Here is a 22,545-nt window from a genome sequence, read left to right on the forward strand (position 1 = left end):
CCCCCCCCGCCAACCAACAATGAACTTCTGTTTGCTCAGGGCAATCATGGTGACTCAGAATGCCTCCTGCAAAGCCTTCTCAGTCACAGCAGGGAGCTGCACTTCTGTCTGCACCCTAATGAAGTTCAGCACAGTTACATTCCAGTGATTCTGCTGCCCTTCTTTATTCTCCGTAGATCCTCTGAGTCACAGAATTCCTTTGCCTCAGTTTCTGCATACCATACAGATTTGGCCAGATTTCTCTCTTAATTCTTTTGTATACTATATGTTGCATCAGGCCTCAGCCTACAAGAGTCTTTTCCCAGCCCTTGGAAAATGGGTAATTTTGCTCTCTTGCGTACTGGGTATAATTTTGCTCTGAGCCCAATGAAAAGGAATCGCTCTATTGTGGTGTGACTTTTTAAAATCAAAATAACGTTTTTTCTGTTGTATATAGTTTGCACTCTCTCAAGTGAGAGTCTGTTAAAATATATCCCTAAAACTAAATGGCTGTAGTTTGAAAGTTGAAATTTAGTAGGAAAATAAACTTCATTTGTCACTGCCCTCAGGCTAAAAAAAAATCTGAACATTTGTTCATTTTTTCAGAAAGTATAACATTTAAAAGAGAACAATATGGAAAGTGTTAGCCATCAAGGAGAAGATTTCAGGTTTAAAGACTGGGTGAAAAACAGAAAACAAGAATATAAACTGTTATATTGTCTTGGTGCCTGGTGGGAGACCCTGTTTTCTAATGGCAGAAATTGGATGAGGATCAATCATTGTCAATTAACTAAAGTCCTATATATCTATTTATAATTTTAATTTTAATCAATGCTTTCCTACAAGCTTCACATCTCTTCTTATATGTATGTATGTGTGTTTGTAAATACCTGTTTTAAACTCTGAATAGATTATTTTATATTTAAAAAACAAATTAATTGAAATAATAAGGCTGTATTCCATCCCCCCACCCCAGTTATCTGGATTATTTGGTGGTGTTAACCTGCAAAGCTTAAAGTAATCATGTCATAGATTTTCCTTTTGACTCGAGAATTTTATTTACACTTAATACTATGATATAAATCACTTGTAAAATTGGGAGCTGACTTAGATAGCAGTCTGTAATTCAAAATATGACATTGCAGTGTGCTTTCTAATTACATAAAGTCTGTTGAGCTTTTTATTTTTTAATTAAGAATTGATTTAAAAAGTTGGATGTCTGCTTCTTGGTAAAAATTAGATTTCCTATTCTTTCTTGTCTAGAGATGTACAATCATTTTGCATTTACCAAAAAATAACAAAAATTCCTATGAGCTATTACAAATTTAGGGCCTTGTTGCACAGTAATTTTGGGCGACTCCTGATGCTCTTAACCCCTGGATTGTCTGCATGTTAATACCTGACACTGGTTTTAAGTACTTGTTATGCAGCTCAAAGCTACACCACTCCAAGACAGGATTATCTCTGATCTGTGCTACGCAGCTCACGTAACACAAAGCGGCAGGTACACTGGGTTACATCTTAGTGTAAACACCAGAGTTCGAATTATACTTTGACTCTTGTGGAGGGACTGCAAAAAAAAAAACAAAAAAAACCAGGACTGCTTATCACGATGCCCTAATAAAATTGAAGACCTGCCTTCAGGTTCTGATTTTCAGATCTTACAGGGGGCTCTTATCTCTTATGTGTTGCGGGGGAGGATCACCCGCCCCATAATTCGAACCCTAGTAACACCCCTCCCATTCCCCTTTGCTGGTGGCCCAGATCAGGTCCACTACCCCCCATCACCCTTCCCAGTACCCCATATCTCTGCTCACTGCCTCCCCCATCTCCCAGTGGATGGTGGTTGCCCATGCTGTGTCTCCCTAGGAGCAGGCAGGGAAGGGCTAAACTGCCTGCCTGCTCCTGCTGCTGCTCTGAGTCAGAAGAGCAGCAGCCCAGCAACAGCAGAGGCTGGGCAAGCAGTTTAAACCTTCCTTGCCTGCTTCCTTGGGACAGACAGCACAGGCAGCCATCAGTAAGTAATGCCCTGAGGTCAAGGGGAAACCCAGGCAGCCTCAGGGAGCAGGGGACAGGTAGGAATGGGAGGTGAGGCACTTACCTTTCAGTGTTCCAGGCCCCTGCTGGCCTGCAGCGTGACTGATCTAGCACTAACACTGATTAACTTTTGTGTGGCTCACGGTGTAAGGTGCAACACGGTCCTTAGTCTGGCACATGTATAACACGATTTTGTTAATATATTTTATGCTTTTGTCTAAAGTTTCTATAACCTTTTGAAATATTTGTTTATTGATTAATTTATTGCGCTTCCTCTTGAGCTACAGTCTATCATCTACTTTTTTGTTTTCTCCAAACAGACAACTCGTACATGAATAAAGACCAGCATGGCTCATCTTCTGAAAGTGAAGATGAGGCACTGGGTAAATACCATGAAGCCTTGTCCAGAACACACAGTTCCAGACCAACAGTGGTAGATAGCAGGCAGCAGAAAAATTACCTTTGGGAAACCAGACAAAAATATAGCCCTCTGTCTGCAGAGTATGATGGTTACAGTAGTGAAGCTTCAATAGATGAAGGTAAGGTATAGTTTACAAAAGTTCTGTCTTCATCCCTCATTTTCAAGTTATAATGTGCAGAATACTGCATTTAAATACTCTTATTTAGAAATAGTCATTGTCTGCTAGTGTCTGCTAAATATTTGTTTTATCTGAATGCACTACAAAAACAGATGGAAATGTATGTTCTTGTCCTTCATGGAAGTACTGCATATGGAACTTAATATGGGAGGAAAGAATATTGTGCAACTTTATCAGCAATAACTTATTTGAAGAACTGCCTTTAAGTTGTTTTTGTGGTATTTGTGGGAAATCCTGATGAATTTTAAGGTAGTGTAAATGCAGAAGTATAAGGCATTGCTGGATTCTGTATATAATATGCACTTGTTGGCTGCCATAACTCTGAAGTTGGTTTTATTATTCAGTAAAGTTGTTCTGTTCTGTTTTTACTATGTAAATTACAGGAATATCTCCTCTTTCTTGTTTCAAAAAGAAAGGCCAGAAAAGTTAATTTTTTATTAATAAAAATCTGTCATGGCATTGAAGGTTACTTTTCTTTGAAAATCAGTCCTACTTTTCTTGCGACATATCCTCAGTGCGTCATGGCAATAACTAGGTGCTAGGGACATACCGATAGAGATTTGTTTTTGCTGATACCAGTATCTGATTTTTAAGGAGCCATTTCAGCTGATACTGATCCAGTTTCTGATACAGTGTGGAGAGCTGCCTTCAGCTGGTAAGTCCTTTGTGGGAGGGAAGGGGCATGAGGGGGCATATCAATGCCCCCTGCAGTGAGGGAGGGAACAGGGGCAAGGACAAGCGGTGCCTGGGTGGAGCGTAGCATGGGGTGGGGTGGACCTGCGGCTTGTTTGGTGGGGGGGTGGCTCTCACTGCTGCTTGTACCCTGGGAGGGCACGGGGGCATGTCCCACCCAGATCTGTGCGGAGTGGATGGGCAGGCTGCAGCCGCAGGCTAGAGCTGGGGCTGTGCCGGGCTCTTCCTGCCAGAGGCTGGGCTTGGGGCAGGGGCTGCAACCACCCCAAATTTCACTGTAGCTCCCTCCCAGTGCCACTGCCACATGCCTGACACAGCCCTGGCTCTTCCCGGCACATGGGGGAGGCGGGGATTGAGCCAGAGTTGTGCTGGGTGTGCAGTTGCAGCGCTGGGAGGGAGCTACGACAAAATTTGGGGTGGCTGTAGCCCCCTCTGTAGCCCCTGCCCTGAGCCCAGCCCTTGGCAAGAAGAGCCTGGTGCAGCCCCAGCTCCAGCCTGCAGCTGCAGCCCCCCTGCCCTGCCCCATGCAGATCCTGGGGGTACACGACCCCCCCGCCACCTGTGCCCTCCCGGGGTGCAAGCAGTGGCGGGAACCACCCCATCTTCCCCAACAAGCTGTGGGTCTGTCTCATGCCCCGCCCTAACTTGACTGGGCAGTGTCTGCCCCTGCCCCTTCCCCCTTCCTCAGTATTGGGGGGGAGGGTTGATCTGCCTCTTCCCTCCCCTTTGCCCTTCCACCACAATGGACTTACCAGCTGGAGGCAGCTCTCCACACTGCTGGGTTGTGCTCCTTGTTGCCTGCATGCTGCGACTGCGTGCATGCAGGGACATTTATTGACCAAATTATCAGCCCCATGGAGTCGATTTCCGATGCAGCCAGTTTTTTTTTATATCAGTACAGATCTGAACCCGAAATGATGTATCGGTGCATCTCTACTAAGTGCCTCTTTTCAGTTGACCTAGATGGCACGCAAGCACCATTTACTCCTTAAAAATAGCTGAAGGTGCAAAACTTTATTTATATTTATTAACAAGCAAGAAGAAGGGAGTTTTGTTTGAGATGCAGGTAAAAAAAAAAAAAAAAAAAAAAAAATCAGGTACTGACTTTTACATGGGTGCATTAATTAGATTTTTTTGGATAAGAAATCTCGTGTTTTAAATTGTATACATAATAAAATTATTAGTATATTTTCTGAAACAGTGAATCTAATTTCAGACTAGGTTAGTATCAGCTCTTAACTATGTAGAAAGTTTGGAAATCTCATGTGATTCTCTGACTGGTTTGAAAGCCTAATTTGTCTCTTTTCCCTATTGAAAAGGTTGTTTATCTCTTAAATTAAGGATTTTGTTTTTATGATCTCGCCCACATTTTGGTTTGGAAAACAGGCACTAGTTATGCAATCACTGATGATTTCTATCACAGAGACAAAATGGATGACATGTATTGGAAGCCTGAAACAGAGTAAGTTAATTCTCTTTTCTTGTTCAGGCAGAAGGCAGGGCAGAGTGCCATCTTAAAGACTGACTCGTTTTCATCAGACTTGTTGTCATCAAAACTCCTTAGTGCCTTTTCGTCTTTGAAATTGGACTTTAGGAGATAGGTGAGCCTGAGTTCCAACAATACAGATGAAAATGGGAAAGTGATGGGTACTGGCTACTTAAGAGGCACTTGCATGGAGAAAGGCTTATAGGAATAAGGGCAGAGGGTATACCAAATATTTTCTGTTTCAGTTCCTTTATCTATTTATACTTGTCAACAGCAGCATCTACACTTTCTTCTCTGCCACCTTTCTATGAGTTTTGTGGGGAGCCAGCTTAATCTGGCACCATTTCAGGGAGAAGGTTAAGAGATGCTAGATGGGTTGAGAAAAGGAGATGTTGGTACTGAGAAATAAGAACAGATAAGAGATGCAGAATCTATTATAGCCCCAGCAGTGTTTGCTTGTCTCCTAACTAGTGGAGGCTACTTCTTCATACATTTACTCCTCTTCCTCCCATCTCAAAATTGCTAGTATTTGTTTTGTAAGCTGTCTCCTGAATTTCTTCTTCCATCTTCCCTTCTCTACTCTTGAGCCTCAGTCTTTCAGAGCTGTCAAATTTCTCTTATGTCAATAGGCAGATTAAATTCCATCTTAAAATCATCTTCTTTTATCCTCTGCCTCAAAACTGCTGCAGCTCATGCAAGCTACCTTTTTCTCCTGTTAAAATTTTGAGCATGGTTGCAGTCTGTGGTAGGAGAATCAAAGTGCAGCAGCTAAGAGTTTGTCAGCCATTTGTTTCCTGTGTCCTGTTGAAAATGCCATCAATGCCCACACTTCTAGATCCTGTCTCCATTCAAACAAACACACACAAAGGGGCAGGAGAGGTATAATGTGTAACTTTTAAATGTCATAAATTTAAGTGTTAAACTAACCTTTTAAATAGTTATACATGTAATTTATTGGGAGGGTGTTCAAAGTTTGGAAAAACTCTTTTTTGTGTCTCTCATTCTTTTAAATATATTCTTTAATTTTATTTACAACAACAAGTTTTACAGTAGTCGCTATAATAGTTATCATTTTTCAACTGGTTATTTTGCTTTAGCTGTTGTATGTAAGCGGACATTTAATCCCAGTCTATTAGGAGTTCCAGGAAATCTACCTGCAGTCTTGGTACACCTGTGTGTAAAGTAGTTGCAGAATCAGGCCCATATTTTATAATGATCTGTTGTTAGTCTCCAAGATGCTGTGCAATAATAATATTCAAGGCAGTAAAAAACTAGCATAATATTCTTTATACTGTTCTAGTACACTACAATATATAATTTGTTGATACTTTTTAGTTCTCCCAAAACCATTTCAAATATAATGGCAAAGCTCCACATTAATAATTTTTTTCATACACATTTGCTTTGAATACAGGAAAAGATAAGGAAGAGTGTGCCTGGTTGCTTTTTATTTGCCCTGGAAGGCAAGCCGCACATCCTAGAACTTTAGTGACAGAGAAAGTGGGCAGCTGATAAAGCAAACCTGCAATCCATAGACACAAGCTGGAGATCGTAGCCAGCTAGTTCATACATGTTTAGAGAAACAATTTGCTAATCTCAGATTAATAATGAAGAACATCAAGGAATATTTTAGCTGCTTCATTGTAAATTTTACAATACCACGTTTTGCTGTTTCTTGAAATTTTAATATCAAGCCTTAACACTTGAGGCATCATAACAATCCTGAGATTTTTTGTCAGTGGATAGTTTACACAAAATGTAAAGAAAAATAAGAGATTTTTAAAAATTATTTAGGCAAAAACGTCTATGTATAAAAAGGGAGAGTGTCGTAAAATAAATAGTTTTAGTACTTATTAATATATTTTTCCCCATGTTCTTAATTTTTCATAAATTTATTTATTTTTTCCCCATGTTTAGATCCTAGACGTTATGGTCATATTTACCAAACATTAGAATGTATAGTTCCTATTGACATCAGTAAAAATTCCGCACCAGATCAAAGACAGCATGAGCTGATTTAAAAAATACCATGGTTTTCCATTTTTAGAAGTAGTTATCTGGTTTTCTTTTTGGTATTAATCTGGAGTTCTGTCGTTTTTTCTGCAGCATGTTATACTTTTCTTTTTAAAGAAGGGAGCCATAACTGTTTCTTCCTGTACCTTGGACATTTCTTTTTAGTTATTTTCTTTCTTGACAACTCTCCTTATTTGTTAAAAAAACAAAAAACAAACCCAACAATAAAGCATGCCCAGAAGTTTGTAATAAAATAGATAATAAACAGAATCTTGCTCTCTGAGCAAATGAGGTTAAGCCCAATTATTATTTGATACATTACTTGGTTTTCTAATTGCAAATTATGAAAACTCAATCATAACCTAAAATTTGCCTATTGCCAATGGAAAAACATGTGTTAATAACTGACTAATATTTTATATTTGATTTCAGGTTTACAGGATGTAAATATTCTCAAAATGCATTATTTTGAAGTTTGAAAACATAAGCCAATGTGTCATGTTTTCGTTTTATTCTTTTGTCCTCTAGATGGCCATATTAATCTTTCTTTTCTACCTAGTAGCATAGGGCTGATAGCATCATTTATATAACATTTAATCTTTAAGTAAAGAAAACAAGTAATAATTTACTAATATTTTTGCACAATTGCTGTTTTTCTAATGATATATTTTCCTTGTACTGTGTTAAACCTTTTCATTTGCTTCATTACATTTATATTAAGTAATTTAGTAAATATTTCTCTAGTTGTGCAATGTCAGTCATCTGCCTAGGAACTGGATCTGTATCACTTCATGTACTTCTGTAGCACATATTATACTGAAATTCTGCAGAATCTGAATATACTTTTGATTTAATGAAAGTTTCTCATCTGAATTGCAGTTAGAGGTATGCTTGCCTTCAGAGTCCACAAGATGATTTTTCTTTTTATGACAGGCTCTAGTAAATTACCTTAGAAACAACCTCAGATTCCTTAATATCTGAATAAAGTCTAGTTTAGTAGAAAATCAAGAGAAGATCAAATCAGAGTAAAGTTAAATTGTTCTGGAGTTCTGTGTTTGCACTTATCCTTTTTTTCCTGAGTGTCAATGTCTTGGTTCAACTCAGGATCAGATAATATCCTTTACCTTTTTTGGATATAGTTATGTTCCAACTTGCTCATTAAAATATTAGCTAAGAGCATCTGGGGTTTTAGTAATTGTAAACTCAGAGAGCGTGGAATCACTTCTCTTTGTTCCTATCCTAGTATGATTGCCATTTCATTGTTAATGATGTGCTCCCACTTCCTGAAAGAGTAGTTACTTTCCAAACTATTTCAAATGCTCTTATGACCCTAGTAAATACAAAATATTCTGCCTTATTTACATGTTATTGTCTGAGCTGCTGTATCTGGCTCACATTTATATGAGAGGAATCCTTTATCTCAAAATATAGAGTAAATATTTCATACTCAGTTAATGTTTCTTTGCAGAAAGTAAGTGGTAGCAGAAATAGTGACGTAACTGAAATTTTTAAAATTTTAATTTCTAAAAATCCAAAATGATGTTGTTGTAGGTGAAGAAATGGGTTTGTTCACAAAACTCAAGTTTCAAATTTTTATAGTAAAATTTATATTTTGAAACTTGAAGCAAATTGTTGGTATCTTAGTCATAATTTTAAAGAAACTATACTATATGAATTCTTAACAGATAATGTCTAATCCATCATGTCTTACTGCCTCTAATGGCTCCTTCCTAAACTTTAAAACCTGCACACATTCATACAAGCAAATTCCCATGCCTGTGTTCTCTTCTAACAATTCTACAGAAGAGGTCATTTTTTTGTCAGAAAAACAGTCCCTTGAGGTTCCAGAAGATGAGAGGTTGTTTTTTGGGGTGGGGTTTTTCTTTTTTTTTTTATTAAGTTGAGGCTGTTAAGACAAGCATGTTGAAAGTGAGACTTTACAGACAGATGTTAGTCGTAGATTTTTTTCCTTGTTTCTGAAAGCAACAAATCCTATGAATCCCTAGCACCCAGAGGAGAAAAAAGATTCTATTCTGTATATTCATGACAGCATGCAGGAGTGTCTTAAGTTCCCCTGGGCTGGCTCTGACTAAGCATGCCTAGTCCAGATCTTTTCATCAGTTGTGCAAAACTCCAAATGATAGGCAGCAAATCTGGAGTGTGGCTCCAGGTGTGAGATGAAGCCACTGGCATCATAGTGTAACAGATAATGTAAGCAGTCAGAACTGTTCTTTACTTAGCTGTAGGTTACCATGTGCAATACAATGACTGATTCCATTTCCTTTTTATTTTATTTATTTTTTAATAGCATCACATTCAGTGGAGTTCTGTGACAAATGATTCAGTCATAGAGAGAAATGGTTAGCCATTTCACCCTGAAGTTAGGCGGAAGGCACGGTATTACCTTAGAGACTATTTGGTTGAGAGAGGTGTTGAAAGTAAGGTACAAAAGCATGCCTATGATGGCTCGAGCCTTTCTGAATTAGGTAGTCTCTAAGGGCATTTTTTATACATGTATATGCTGCAGTGCCAGACACTTTGTTGCCCACAGCTGTGATGCATACAGTAGGCGAAATGCATGTCAGTATGCAGAAAATGGCAGTAGTCTGCTTTTGACTAAAATGCATCAAAGGTGTTTTAGTTCAAAAGTGCACCGCCGCCATTTTCTCTGCACTGATGCACGTTTCACCGCTTGTACAACTGCAAGTGACGCAGTGCGGTGTACCGTCAGGTCACATGTGGAACAGACTAGATTAATTAAGTCTGTTCCAATGTGCCATATCTCTGGCACATTGCAGCATGGACAAGTATGTGTATAAATGCTCTAAGGTGCCACCCTGCCCTGTCTTGTGCTTAATGATCCATGTGTTTTGAGTCTGACTGCCTTACGTTTCTCAACATTTTTTGAAACATATGGGAGTACTAAAATATTGTAGTGTGGAAGCTTTATCTCTTTTAAATGAGAATCTGATGTTCTATCTTCCATCAGGCAGATGCTACTGGATTTTCCATACTTTGAAGGTAGAACAAGGGGTTATTTTTGTAGTTTACCTTTCCTAGCCTTTATCCCTAGCAAGGTTTTAAGTACCTTCTGGTGTGTTCTTTTGGACTGTGGCTTCCTGTTTTCTGCATCTGCATAGGGAGCAGAGAATCTGATCTTAGAGGTCTGACTGATCAAATAACTTTTTACAGTGTTTCTCTCTATCGCTAGCTTGGGGAGAATGTCTTCATGGCTAGGGACAGACATTCAAAAAGCCTAAGCCTGAATTGATTCAAGCTTTGCAGGTTGTTCTAACTTGGAAAGCTTTACCCGGTTTGGAGTAGATAGACATTCCCTTTTCGTTCCAGAAATGCAGGCACATGCCTGCAGTGGCTTAGGCTAGAAGCCGGGGGTGCTAGAGCAGTCCTCCCCTCCTTCCCACAGTACTGAGCTGTGGGGGGTGTGGCCAGACTTTGGCAGGATGCTCTGATTAGCCCAGCAGGGAATTGATAAGAGTTCATTAGGACTGTGCGAAACTTTGGTTCCTGATTCGATTCGGCCCGATTCAGTGGCCACATCTCTGAATCCGAATTGAATCAAGAGACCCTTTAATTTCCCTGAATTAAATTGGAACCTTCCGAATTGATTTGGAGATTTGGACATAGACACGGCTTCAAATGTTTTTTCTACATACCTCAAGCTACCAGGCGGCTCATGAATGCTGTGGTGCTGGGGTGGATGGAGCATCCCACAGGAGCGCAGGGGGCTCCCTAGCACACTCGGGAGCAGACCCGGAAGTAGACCAGAAGCACTTCCAGTCTACTTCTGGATCCACTGGGGAGCATGCGCTGGGGGGCTCCCCTCGCATTCCCTTGCTCAGCGCCTGGTGCCTCCTGGGTTGGGGGGAGCACCTGGGGTCACCCCCACAGCCAACTGCTGAGTCAGGAGAGTGCAGGGGGACCCCCAGCACATTCTCTGGCAGATCTGGAAGTGGACCGGAAATAATTCTGCTGCTGAGCACACGGGCGTCCTCCCCGTGCTCCTGTGTGACATTCCATTCACCCCAGCATCGAAATGTTCATGAGCCACACCTGTTACCTTGAGGTACATAGAAAAAACACTTAAAGCTGTGCCTACTGCTGAATTGCTGATTCTCTGGATCAGAATCAAATCTTCAGATTTGGATTCAGCCGAATTGAATTGGGGACAGTGATCCGAATCGATGAATCAAATTGCTGTCCCTGATTGAGGCCGAATCCGAATCAAATATGGCCTGTTTCACGCACCCCTTATCATCCCGTTAAGAAAACAACAGAGGGACGTTACCAGCTACCTGTTGATTCTGCCTTTGTCACAGCACGGATCGTAGCTAGCATGTGGTCTGCTAGTTAATACACAGTTACCTGTCAGCGAGGGGAGGGGGGATTCCTGCTTAGCACAGAGTGGTGAGGGGGATGGGGGGAGTAGCCTGCAAGTCTCTACTGGAGCTGCAGCCAGGGAGCAGAGGGGAGGGTCCAGCTCTGCTGTGGAGCAGAGAGCCCTGCCCAGCCCGGAGAGCATGCTGGGGGTTGTCTAGTTTAACTTAAATCAACAAGGGGTCTGGGACAGACATTGCATAAACTGGTTTGACCCAAATCAGTTAAGTCTGATCCTATATTCAGCCAGATTCATCTCAGACCAGTTTCAGCCATTTTCAAACTGGCTTATATGCACTGAACATCTGTTCTGTTACAGGTTTAAACCAGTTTGTGATCACTTAAACCAGTTTATGTGTAACGTCTGTCCCTAGCCTGCTGGACCACTGTGAAGAGATCTGGAGATTCCTTACAGCAGGATGTCTCCAGTGATAGCCACAAAGAATTCATTTAGTTAAACATCTTCAGTCAGGAGTCACTAATCTATGGCCCATGGGCTGAGCCTTTAGATCTCGCCCATGGACTTGGTGCTTTAGCAGCAATCAGTTTCCTTTGCCATCAAAAGGAAAAGCAGCAGTGGCAGGCTCTTCTCCATGCTGGCAACAGGGAAAAGCAGCAGTGGTGGCTACATCCTAGCGTTATTCTGGCTGCCTGATAGCCTGCCTCCAGTCTGAACTGGGTCAATCTGGCCTGCAGGCTTTAAAGGTTGCCAACCTTCGACTTAAGCTGGCATATGCTCTCCTTGGCTCCTTTTGAAATCTGTTCCTGGTTATCTTTTGTTAAATATTAAAATGTATTAATAATTTTAAACAAATTCATAGAATGGGGAAAGGGCAGTGACTAAATCTGGGGGTGGGCAAAATATGGTCCATGCCATGTCCCTCAGTGCTGCCTGGCCCAGGCACATGTGGTCCATTCTGCCACTCCTGGGTGCAGGGCAGCGCAGTGGTTGAACTCGGCTTCCTGGTAACCCCCGTGGTGGCCGCAGCTTATTCTGTCCAGCTACTGCCGCCAGTCTGCCCTGTACCCACTCCTGGGACTGCCAGATAGAGCGGGAGGGTAGGTGGGTGAGGTCTTCAGGAAGACTGGCCCGGGACCCCTATGTGCAGGGTACACTTGGCCAGGTGGGTGGAATGGGGTCATGAGTGAGTGGGAAGCAGTGTCCAGGAGTGGCATGGGGGGTCGGGGCTTGGGTCAGGGCCAGGATTATGGGGTGGTGACAGTGTGGGGCCACGACCCAGGGCAGAGTTGTGATCCACTCCCCATATATCCCTCCCATGAAACCAGAGCCCATTGTGGGGAGCGAATTGTGGCTCTGTCCTGGGTCCAAGCCCCTGCCTGCTGATCCCACTCCTAGATGCTGCTGTCTGCCTGCCTGCAGCCTCATCTGCCTGGCTGCACTCACTTTGCCTGCAGGGTCCCTGGCTAGTCTCTGTCTAGTGGTCCCAGAGTGGGTGTGGGGCAGGTTGACCAGATAGGACCAGATAGGATCAGTTGGTCCTCCCCACCCAGTCAAGTCAGCACCCCTGACCTCCCTCCCCTACCAGCCGACAACAGTTCAACAGAACTCTTTAAGTGGCCCTCCAGCCCAAATAATTGCCCACCCCTGGACTAAGTAGTGCTGCCAGAGCTGACAAGTGTTGATTGCTATGTCTCTCTGACTATTTACTACTACTGTAGTATGGGTTGGCAGTAGAGATGCACTGATACATCGGTCTGATATTGGATCGGTACTGATATAAAGAAAATTGGCTGTATTGGAAATTGGCCCTATGTGGCTGATAATTTGGCCAGCTAATGCTTGTGCGTTCACACAGCTGCAGTACAGCACTCAGGCAGTGAGGAGCACAGCTCAGCAGTGTGGAGAGTTGCATGCAGCTGGTAAGTCTGTTGTGGAAGGGGAGGGGGGGAGGGAAGGGGCATGGAGGGGAGCAGATCAATGCTCCCTGCAGCTCAAGAGGGGGGCAAGGTGGGGCAGCTTCCGCTGCTGCTTGCACCCTGGGAGGGTATGGGGGGCAGGGCATGTGCCCCGGATATGTGCGAGGTGGGGTGGTTGGACTGTAGCTGCAGGGTGGAGGCGGTACTGCCAGGCTTTTCTTGGCAGGGGCTGGGCTCAGGGTGGGGTCTATGGAGCGTGCTGCAGGCCACACCAGTAGCTGCTGGGAATGGGGCTACAGTGAAATTTGGGGTGGCTGCAGTGCCCTCTGTAGCCCCCACCCCGAGCCCAGGCCCTGCCAAGAAGAGCCCAGCACAGTCCTGGCTTCAGCACACTGCTCTAGGCTGCCTGCCTTGCCCCATGTGCCTACTGGGGCACACACCCCTGCTGTATCCTTCCTGGGTGTGTGCAGCAGCGGGAATCAGCCCTGGTCCACCCCCCCCTCCCCCCGCTGCCTATGAGCCATGGCTCTGTCTTGCTCTTTGCCCTGGCTGGGCAGCACCTGCCCCTGCCCTGCCCCCTCCCTCACCATGGGGGGCATTGCTCTGCCCCTCCTGCCCACCCCTAACTTCCCTCCTCCCCTTCCACCCCAATGAACTTACCAGCTGTACACAGCTGTATTGGAAATAGAATCAGTATCAGCTGATATACCTCTTTAAAAATCACCTATTGGTATTGGCCCCCAAAATCTCTATCGGTGCACCCCTAGTTGGCAACCTTTTAGAAGGGCAGGCCAGTACTTATGACCTGGCTGCTGTCGTGGGCTGCCCATCCCCTCCATAGTGCCACAGCCCTCCATGCTCTGTGCCAAGGGCTGGTTTCCCATAGCTTCAAACTGGACCTGCCAGAAAATTTGGCCAACGCAGGTTTGGTGGTAAGGGTCAGTGGAGCTGCAGTGAGGCAAGACAGACCAGCCCTCAGCATAGAGCCTTGAGGTAACAGGCAACTTGAAAACATGGCCTCTCTAAGGAACTAGTGTATATGCAACTGCATGCTGCTGATCTCCCTGCTGTTGCCTGCAGGCTGGATAAGACAATCATAGGATGAACCAAAAGCTGTTCGTGGGCAAGATCTGGCTTGTGGGCTGCAGGTTGCCAAACCCTGTACTATAGGATAGGATGAAAAAGAGTTGATGGTGTCATTTTCAGTGCTTTGGTTTTTCAGTCTACCAAAGGTTTTACACTGCTCTCATCACTGCGAGACCTGTGACTGAGCAAGATACCCCTTCCACAAACTAACTAGATTTTTTTATCCATGAGTGGTCTTGCATTTAGTGAGGAGTAAGCTCCCTCGCATTTTCCATGGGATAAGAATGTGCATGCCTCTAGTTATTGCAAAGTAGCTGAATCACTTTTAAGTTCATGCCCTAGTTTACTTGACAGTAATTTTCTTGTATGCCCATATCTTTAGTTTGCTATAAATATTTTTTCCTAAATTAAACTGTGGAGTTTCATCAGCTTGAGTCAGCTATACAGCCCTTAGATTTGTAGAAATGTAGTTCAGATCCTGGGAATCCTTAAAGAAGTACCTTGAGTTGGAGTGAAAAGCATTGGCATGGACACAGGAACTTCTCAGGTGGATTCTGTAGTTCTAAAGGCTCTTCCAGTGGTATTACTTTTCTATATTATGCCTCTTTCTTGCTGCAGGGACAAACTGGATATCCTTCCTTTAATTTGGAGGAGTAATTGAGTCTTGATTTGATAGCAGCTCTGGAGGCTCTCTGGATCAGTAGTGGTCTGGACAAGGTAGCTGAAGTTTTCTAGCCGTTCATGTGTTTCCCCAACCTCCTATGATTGTCCTCAGGGTTCTTGTCATTCTGGGGTAATTTTATATTCTTCTTTTCTTCTTGCTATCCTTTTTTTTTAACTTGGGTTCATCTGGCTGTTTTGGAAGCCAGGGACTTTTGTTGCTTCTGATGATGGTGTCTTCCTGAAGGAGATTGGCAGTTTTAAGAGTTGATGGTTCAGATTGCTGAGTATTTGGAGTTAGAGACTATGATCTAAAATCAGGTGTTTTGATACACAGGAGACCAAAGAGCACTCTGTCAAAAAAACAGTCTTTGACAGAGAGCTCCTGTGTTCACTGGTGTTTCTGCATTGTGTATTTAATATCTTGAACAAAATAGACAGCAGTGGGATAGCTTCTGCACCATTGGGAGTGGAAGCAGTCAGTGATGGAAGCCAGAACCAAGGGCTACCTTTCTCTTAGAGTGGCAACCATCTCACTGGGTCAGTACACTCTTTTGTGTGCTATTTTCTTCGTATTACATATCTTCCTCCACTGGCTGCCCAGCTGACCAGTCTCAACAGGATAGGTAGAGATGCTCCTGGCGTTGTCTAGCTCATGGCCTATGCTGGGAAGCGGCTCCCCAGCACGTAGGTTTAAATAATCACAGGCCAAAGGCTGTTTAAAACTTGGTTCTCCCACTTTCTGGACAAAAGCTTGGAGGCTCCCCCCTTACATCCTACCTAGGTTTCTTCTGCTCTTTTTCTTTCTGTGCTCCTGCAGCTTAAACAGAGTTACCTGCTTTCCTGGACAGAATAGTATCATCACAGAGTGTAAGTAGTGGGAGTGGATTGCTTCTGAGTATGCTTATAAGGGAAAAAGCAGTTGCACTGTGGGAAGTGGAATCTAAAATCTGCAGATGTTGCCTAAAATGCTACTAATGCAGCTAACTTTAGCTAAATAAGTGCTGTGTACCTATCTAATTGGGAACTGGATTTGAGCCTTAGTTATCCGATGATCAGGGTAGTCAGAGAAGCGCACAAAAGCTGCGTATGACTTCAGTAAATACAGCAGCCTATACAAATGTCTTGCCCTTTTTTTGCTTTTTGGGTATATGGTCAAACAAAGGAACACTTCAGTTGAGCTGAGCAGAGGACAACAATTCAATATTGAGGTGATTTTTGAGGTTTCAAAATTTGTTTCTGTTTCAAACTGGAACCAAACAAAACCTTTAGAGAGATCTTTTGTAGAAACAAGACTCCATGTTTGTATATCATTGTGTGTCTAAAGGATCATCACTGTGATTTGGGATGAAAGAGGCAGGGGAACGTGGAGTTGTACCTACATTTTTCATGTCAAAAAGCCATAACCATCAGTCCAAAACGTCTGATTTTTGTGTCTCAAATGTCAATATGTCTCCATGAAAATTTTCTGTTTCAAAGATGATAAAATTGGTGTTTTGAAGTTTAAGCAGAGAAAAGACCCAAACAAATATTTTTCCCTGAATGTCCCATTGGTGGAACATACTTAATTGAAGTTCTTTAGGCCCTTGCCTATAGGGGCTGCAGTGCTCTTTTATAGAATAGTCCTGATGGCATGTGATAAAAGACCAGTCTCAAGAACAAGTCTTCAGTTAAGGTGTGGTTGAAATAAACAAAAACAAAAACTTTTCCTTCTCCCCCTGTTCCCCAGTAGTGTGGCTCTGGAAACCTGGGTGGATTGCTCCCAGTGATCTTTATCTGTAGATTACAGTCTAATAAAAGCAGTATATAGAAATCTGCTGAAATTGTCAGTTAGGAAAGCAAATCCCTCAAAAAGTTGGAATGCTGCTTTTAAGGGCAGATTTATATTTGAAGTATTCTGTTAAAGTCAATGGAGTAAAAATGATAGAATATTAGTGTCATTGTTTCATTTGCTCTGTTTGTGAAAACATCAGTGATGTTGCCTTTGCACCCTTCTTTACAATACATGGTCTGTTTACTATCCCAGGTAGAAAATGTTAGAGAAAAAAAACTATATGTGTTTCAGCAAATGTATGCCATTTATTTCTCTGCTATTTTTAAAACAGATTTTAGTTTAGCTTAATAAAGGTTCTGAGCAGTCTTAAAATCCTCCAAGAGTCTGGAGTATGCAAAAGCTTTTAGCCTGGTAGCAGCTTCAAGTAGAAAGGCTCTGATTTTAATGAGTGTGTGGAATTGACACAGTTGGAGAAAATAGAGTATTTTTTTTAAAGGCAGCTTTCTTGTCAGCAGAGTTTGGAAAACAAGAAAAAAAAAAGCAGCTTAGAAAAAAAGGCTTTTGTCAATGTCTTCTCTTCTTTTCCAACTGCCTCTATTTCAAACACTCCACTGCCAGTGTCAGAGCCTTCTCGGTGCAAGCTGCCAAGTTAAAAGCAGCAACAGACTCTAGGCTCCTGAAGGAGTCTAAAGTCTGCAGTATGTTTATATTTAGCTAAAACTAACTGAAAAATATTTTTCTACTATATGGTGTGTGTTGTGATATGACGATAGGATTATATAGTGAGCTGGATTCTCTCTAAGCCATGTACCTGCCTGGCTGACATCACACAGTTCATGAGCTTGCCACTCAGCTAGGATCATGAACCGTATTTCATACAGTGAAGGTCTGTTTGAACAGCCTCTTCCTCCTCAACCTCTCTTCCTCCTTTGCTTCTGTTTCACTTGCTCCTGGCACCTATGGAGAAGAGGATACTAAGTACACTGTCCCTTCCCCCTCTCCTTTGGAAAGGGGGTATCAGTTTCTCTGGTGGCTCCTCCTGCCAAGTCTTAAGTGTATGAACAACTTTACATTTATTTGTGATGTATAAAGGTATTAAACGTGTGCTCTGATAACTGCTTGTTTTGCAAAAAGAAAATAATTAGAGAAAACTTTGGGTGACAAATGATAGCAGTAGTGAAAATGTATCAATTAAAAACTTATTCAGCAAATTCAGGAACTTACTCATTCTTCCAATTTAAACATGTTTGTAATACAGTGATAACATTTTGATATTTATCATTGGCACTGTGTGGACACTAATACTGTTGCACTGTCAGCAATTATTTTGTCTCCAAATCAAGATACAGTACTGTAAAAATATTGTTGATACTTGCACAATGGCATTACTGTTTTCAATTAAAATATTAGGTTTCCCCAGTTTTAGAACTATTCCTAGTCCTCATATTGTAGTAAAAGATTGATATTCATTCAGTTTAATAGAGTGAAGTAAATTTCTTCATGAAGTTTGTTTAAATATAAATTTCAACATGCTGGTATGGAATGTCACTTTCATAGTAAATATGTTCATTGTATACATGCTTTATGCTGAGATCTGAAACAGAGAGCGCTTAAAAGAAAAAGTTGGGTTTTTGTGCTCTTTTTTCTAGAGCTACCGCAGTAAAAAAAAACCTTTTCAGCCAAGTGATAGAGACTATAGAGAAGAAGTCAGAGCTGGGTGAAAGCAATGATTTAAAAGGGGGACAGCAAGAGAAGCAGTGTATGAGGCACAATGGAGCAAGTCCATGTGTTGTTTAAAAGAGAGAGAAACAGTGCTGTAATTAGGGCAGGGTGACCGAGCAGCTGCCCTGGGCACCAACTCAGGATGGGAGCAGAAAAAAAATCCTGCCATTGCAGCTACACAGTTGTCAGTAGTGGTAGCGGCAGTCCAAATCCAGCTGCCACGGGTGACCAGCCACGTCATTTGCCTCTGTGGGGAAGTTCTCAAATTGAGTCTAAAACAAATAGAAAGGTACACAGGTTGTTTGATATGGTAGTTACACTCTGATTGTAGTTCTTTGGATATCTGAGTGGCAGACAAGTATGTTGTATATGTATGTATTGGAGGCTGGAGATAAAGAAAGTTTAGAGTCTGTGAACAGGAGTTGAACTGAAATACTTTAAGAGAAAGTTCCTGAATGCACAGAAAAGTATTGCAGCAGCGGTGGCTACATAATGTTATATCTAGGTATCTGGGGACTTGGCATCAGACTTATTTTCAAACATAGGAGAAAGATGAAGGGGACTTCATGGTCAGGTTTATATTATGGTTGAAGGTAGTGAAGATAAGTTGAGAAGTCTGAGTTGAAAAATGAGACAGAGGATATGGAGCTGTGCATGAAAAAAATCTATTCCCCAAGTACAGTATGTCTCTCACTGATATGTGTGAAAGAACTTGAATGAATACAAAAGTGTACCCCGAAGCAACAAGCATATCTGGTCATTAACAGGAGAGATGGTAAAGGAATGTGTCATTATAAAGTATTGAACATTATTTACAGCTGACTATCAAAGGAAGATTAGTAACCCAGCTCAAAGGTTGTGATAAAGATATGAAAAATTGCCAACAAGAGACTCCCCTTTCTCAACACAACAATTTCTGAAGGGTATTTTTCCTTCCCATGTGAAGATTTCTTCCTGATGGGTACAAGTGAGCAAAGTGATCTAAAAAAATAGGCCTCCCCTGCCAGCAATTTTTGGTTCTTTGAAGAAGCACCCTTTGTGATGATGCAGAGGCTTTGAAGAAAGTCACCCCTAGCAGTGTTCATCCCTGAAGTGATGGAAATCATGTATTAATAATTACAGGAAGGTTTTCATTTAGCTTAAAACTTATTAGTTTAATTAGTCTCTCATCTCTCTGGATCCAGGATTTTTAAAGGGTCAAGATCTTTTTATGATTTCTGTAAATAACTGGGCAAAACCAGTGTGTGTAATTATATCTAACAATGTAAGCTCTTTTAGCACCATACTGTATGTGGACATATAGCATTATTAAAAAGACAAACAAAAGTCATGTGCAATGTAAACATAGTATATTGTACAAAATCCACTTAAAAGAATATTTGCTCAGTGAACCCAGAACTTTTACTGATGCTTTAAGTTTACAGTGAAAACTAGATGGTTTTCTTGGTGTGATTATAAAAGCTTGTAACAATTGGCAATGTTGTAAGAAACTTTTTAAAAATGCTAATGGATATAAAGGTCCAGCAAAACTTTAGATGCAGTTTAAATGTCTTTTATTTTTCAGCACAGTCTACATGGATGGAAAGATGCAAAGTTGCTTTTAGCATTTGGTCCTTAAATCAATCCACTGATTTTTGGAAAGATTTTGGTTCATCATACTTAACAAAATATCATGCAGTGGCTTAGAAACCTAAAATCAGTAAAGGCATCAAGCACTGTTGCAGGAGAAGTAAAAGTGTATATTTTATCTAATTCACAATTGGATACTGCCACTTCTCACTGTGGTGTCACTGTAGTATCTGAGTGCTTCCCATATAAATTAAATAGCAAAGCCTATAAATGGATTTCATGAAATGTCTGACATTTCTGCCTTGACAGAATAACAGAATAGAATCATAGAAAATGAGGGTTGGAAGGGACCTCAGGTGGTCATCTACTCCAACCCCCTGCTCAAAGCAGGACCATCTCCAGCTATATCATCCCAGCCAAGTGTTTGTCTAGCTGGGTCTTAAAAGCCTCCAAAGATGGAGATTCCACCACCTCTCTGGGTAACCTGTTCCAGTGTTTTACTACCCTTCTAGTGAGAAAATTCTTCCTAATATCTAACCTGAACTTCCCTTGCTGTAACTTGCTACAAATAGTGTGCATGTTCAGTGGTTGGGGGAGGCGGGAGGGAAGGTAGGAGGGGGAATTTAGGAGCTGTTTGGGAAGGAAAAGGCTGTTTGTATTTTGGCACTTGTGATAGTAAGACTTTCTAAAAAATGAAGGGTTTGCTAAATTTTCTGAAGGTGGTCAGACTCTGGATTTGCTGGTCTCCTAGGGAAGTTTATTCCATACTTTATTTTTACCAATCACATGCTTTATGATCTGCATTTTTTCAGAGGAGCACATCTGTAGAAGGGGGTCATAGGCTGAAATTAACTAATTGATGTAGGTAGAACGTGATTCATTAATTGCTTTGAAAAGTGAGACCAAGAACTTAAACTGGCATTTGAAGCTTACTGTAAGTCACTAAGGAATTAAATAACCAGGAGTCTTTTATTCTTAAACATGCTGCTAGCAATGGATTTATTTTTCAGCTTTTAACTCTTTATATGCAATGGCCAATATAGCATTTCATGGGCAACTCAACTTGGTGTATTTTTCCCTGTTGTCTAATTCTGTAATAATGAAAGAGATGTGCACCTAAATATATGTCCCAGTGTGGACTCCATAGTTTCAGGGCATGTGTCTAGAAGTAAATGTCTTACTAACAGGAATAATATATTAAGGTGTTGTGCATGTTAAGAAAAAAAGGAAAAGATTCAGAACCAAGGAAGGACTTGTGTGAAGATTCTTTACCTGGGTCCCTCCTGTGGCCTGGAGGAAGTAAGTCCTTGTGTGGATCTTTCTTGAATAGCCAGGCAGAAGGGTATTAAAGACCGCACTATTTGTGAAACCCTTAGTGGGAGCAAAGGGAACAACTGCTTTTGCCTGTGTTGTAAGTGTAGTAAATCAGACCCCAAGTTGAGAGAAGTTACCTGTACCTGGGGGGTACATCATTGAGCAGCTGAAAACAAATAATAGCCTAACTTGCAGAGACACATTAGAGGTACCGGAGAAAGTTTTATTTCACCTAACGTGAGAAGCTTGAGGTGTGTACCTGGAAGATACGACAAGAAAAAATACTAGCTGTTGTCATAATGATTTGGGTATGAGGCACCTGTCTGTAGTCTCAAGGAGTCCATCAGCAGATGAACTTTAATTTCTTTAAGCTCAATCAAATTTCTAGCAGTGACTCTGTAAAAAGATTAGATAGTAATTTGGTGGAAGAACCTATTAACCAGTACTGCCTGTGTATGACTGTACCAACTGAATCAGCAGATCCAGCTCTTGGAAAAGTCCTTTCTTGCTATCCCTATGACAGCATTGTCCCATTTCAAAAAGATATGCTAGATCTAGAAAAAGGTACAGAGAAGGATAGCAAAATGATCAGGGGTATGGAACATCTTCCATTTGAGGAGAAACTGAAAAGGCTAAGATACTACCTTAGAACAGAGACAACTGAGAACCTGTGTGATAGAGGTCTATTAAATTTTGAATGGTCTGGAAAAAGTGAATAGGGAATTATTTCTTTGTCTCTGAATAGAAGATGGAGGCACCCAATGAAATTATCAGGTGGGAAGTTTAAAAGAAGAAAAAAAAAGGAAATATGTTTTTACACAACACACACTTCTGTGCAACTTTAAGCTGCCTAAACTTTGCCTTGTTATGCATCATTTTTAGGTGGCTCCTGGAACTCGTAACTCCTGGATTTTCCACACATTAATACCTGAAACTAGTTTTAAGCATGCTTTAGGAGATACCATTCCAGGGCAGGTTTCTCCCTCATCCATGTTATTCAGCTCATATTCTATTAATGTGTGGCCACTCCCTACAGCTGAGCCGCCCAGGTTGTAGTCCTCCAGCCAGTGGCAACATGTAAAGGGTGCACAGGGGTGCATGTGCATCTCCTGAGAGCACCGGTGCACCCCCTGACCAGCTGTGCTTGCCACTTAGGCGACAGGCAGGGAGGGGCCCAGGCAGGAGCGCCAGTGCCCCCCCTGTGAGCACCAGCTGGGGAGTGGGAGTGCCACAGGGGGGGAACTGTTGTTCATGGTGAATCAGGCCCAGCTTGTGGGGCAGTCGGAGGCCAGTGGCTCCTCCAGAGGCAGCGCCGTGCCGTGCTGGGGAGCCAAGGAGTG

At 42.0% G+C, this 22,545-nt stretch overlaps 1 protein-coding gene across 3 annotated transcripts in view; it reads left to right on the forward strand.

The window, feature by feature from the left end:
* SYT14 (synaptotagmin 14) overlaps window positions 1–22,545 on the forward strand; it is a 195,061-nt gene that overhangs the window by 94,321 nt on the left and 78,195 nt on the right. For all 3 annotated transcript variants that reach the window (XM_019516407.1, XM_019516406.1, XM_019516405.1), the window contains one exon: window positions 2,337–2,555. In XM_019516407.1, the coding sequence (XP_019371952.1) occupies window positions 2,337–2,555 (219 nt within the window). The remainder of the gene's footprint in view (window positions 1–2,336; window positions 2,556–22,545) is intronic.

The sequence above is a fragment of the Gavialis gangeticus genome, unplaced genomic scaffold, assembly GCF_001723915.1.
Source record: "Gavialis gangeticus isolate Ggan-Ray unplaced genomic scaffold, GavGan_comp1, whole genome shotgun sequence".
In the NCBI taxonomy this organism is placed as follows: Eukaryota; Metazoa; Chordata; order Crocodylia; family Gavialidae; genus Gavialis; species Gavialis gangeticus.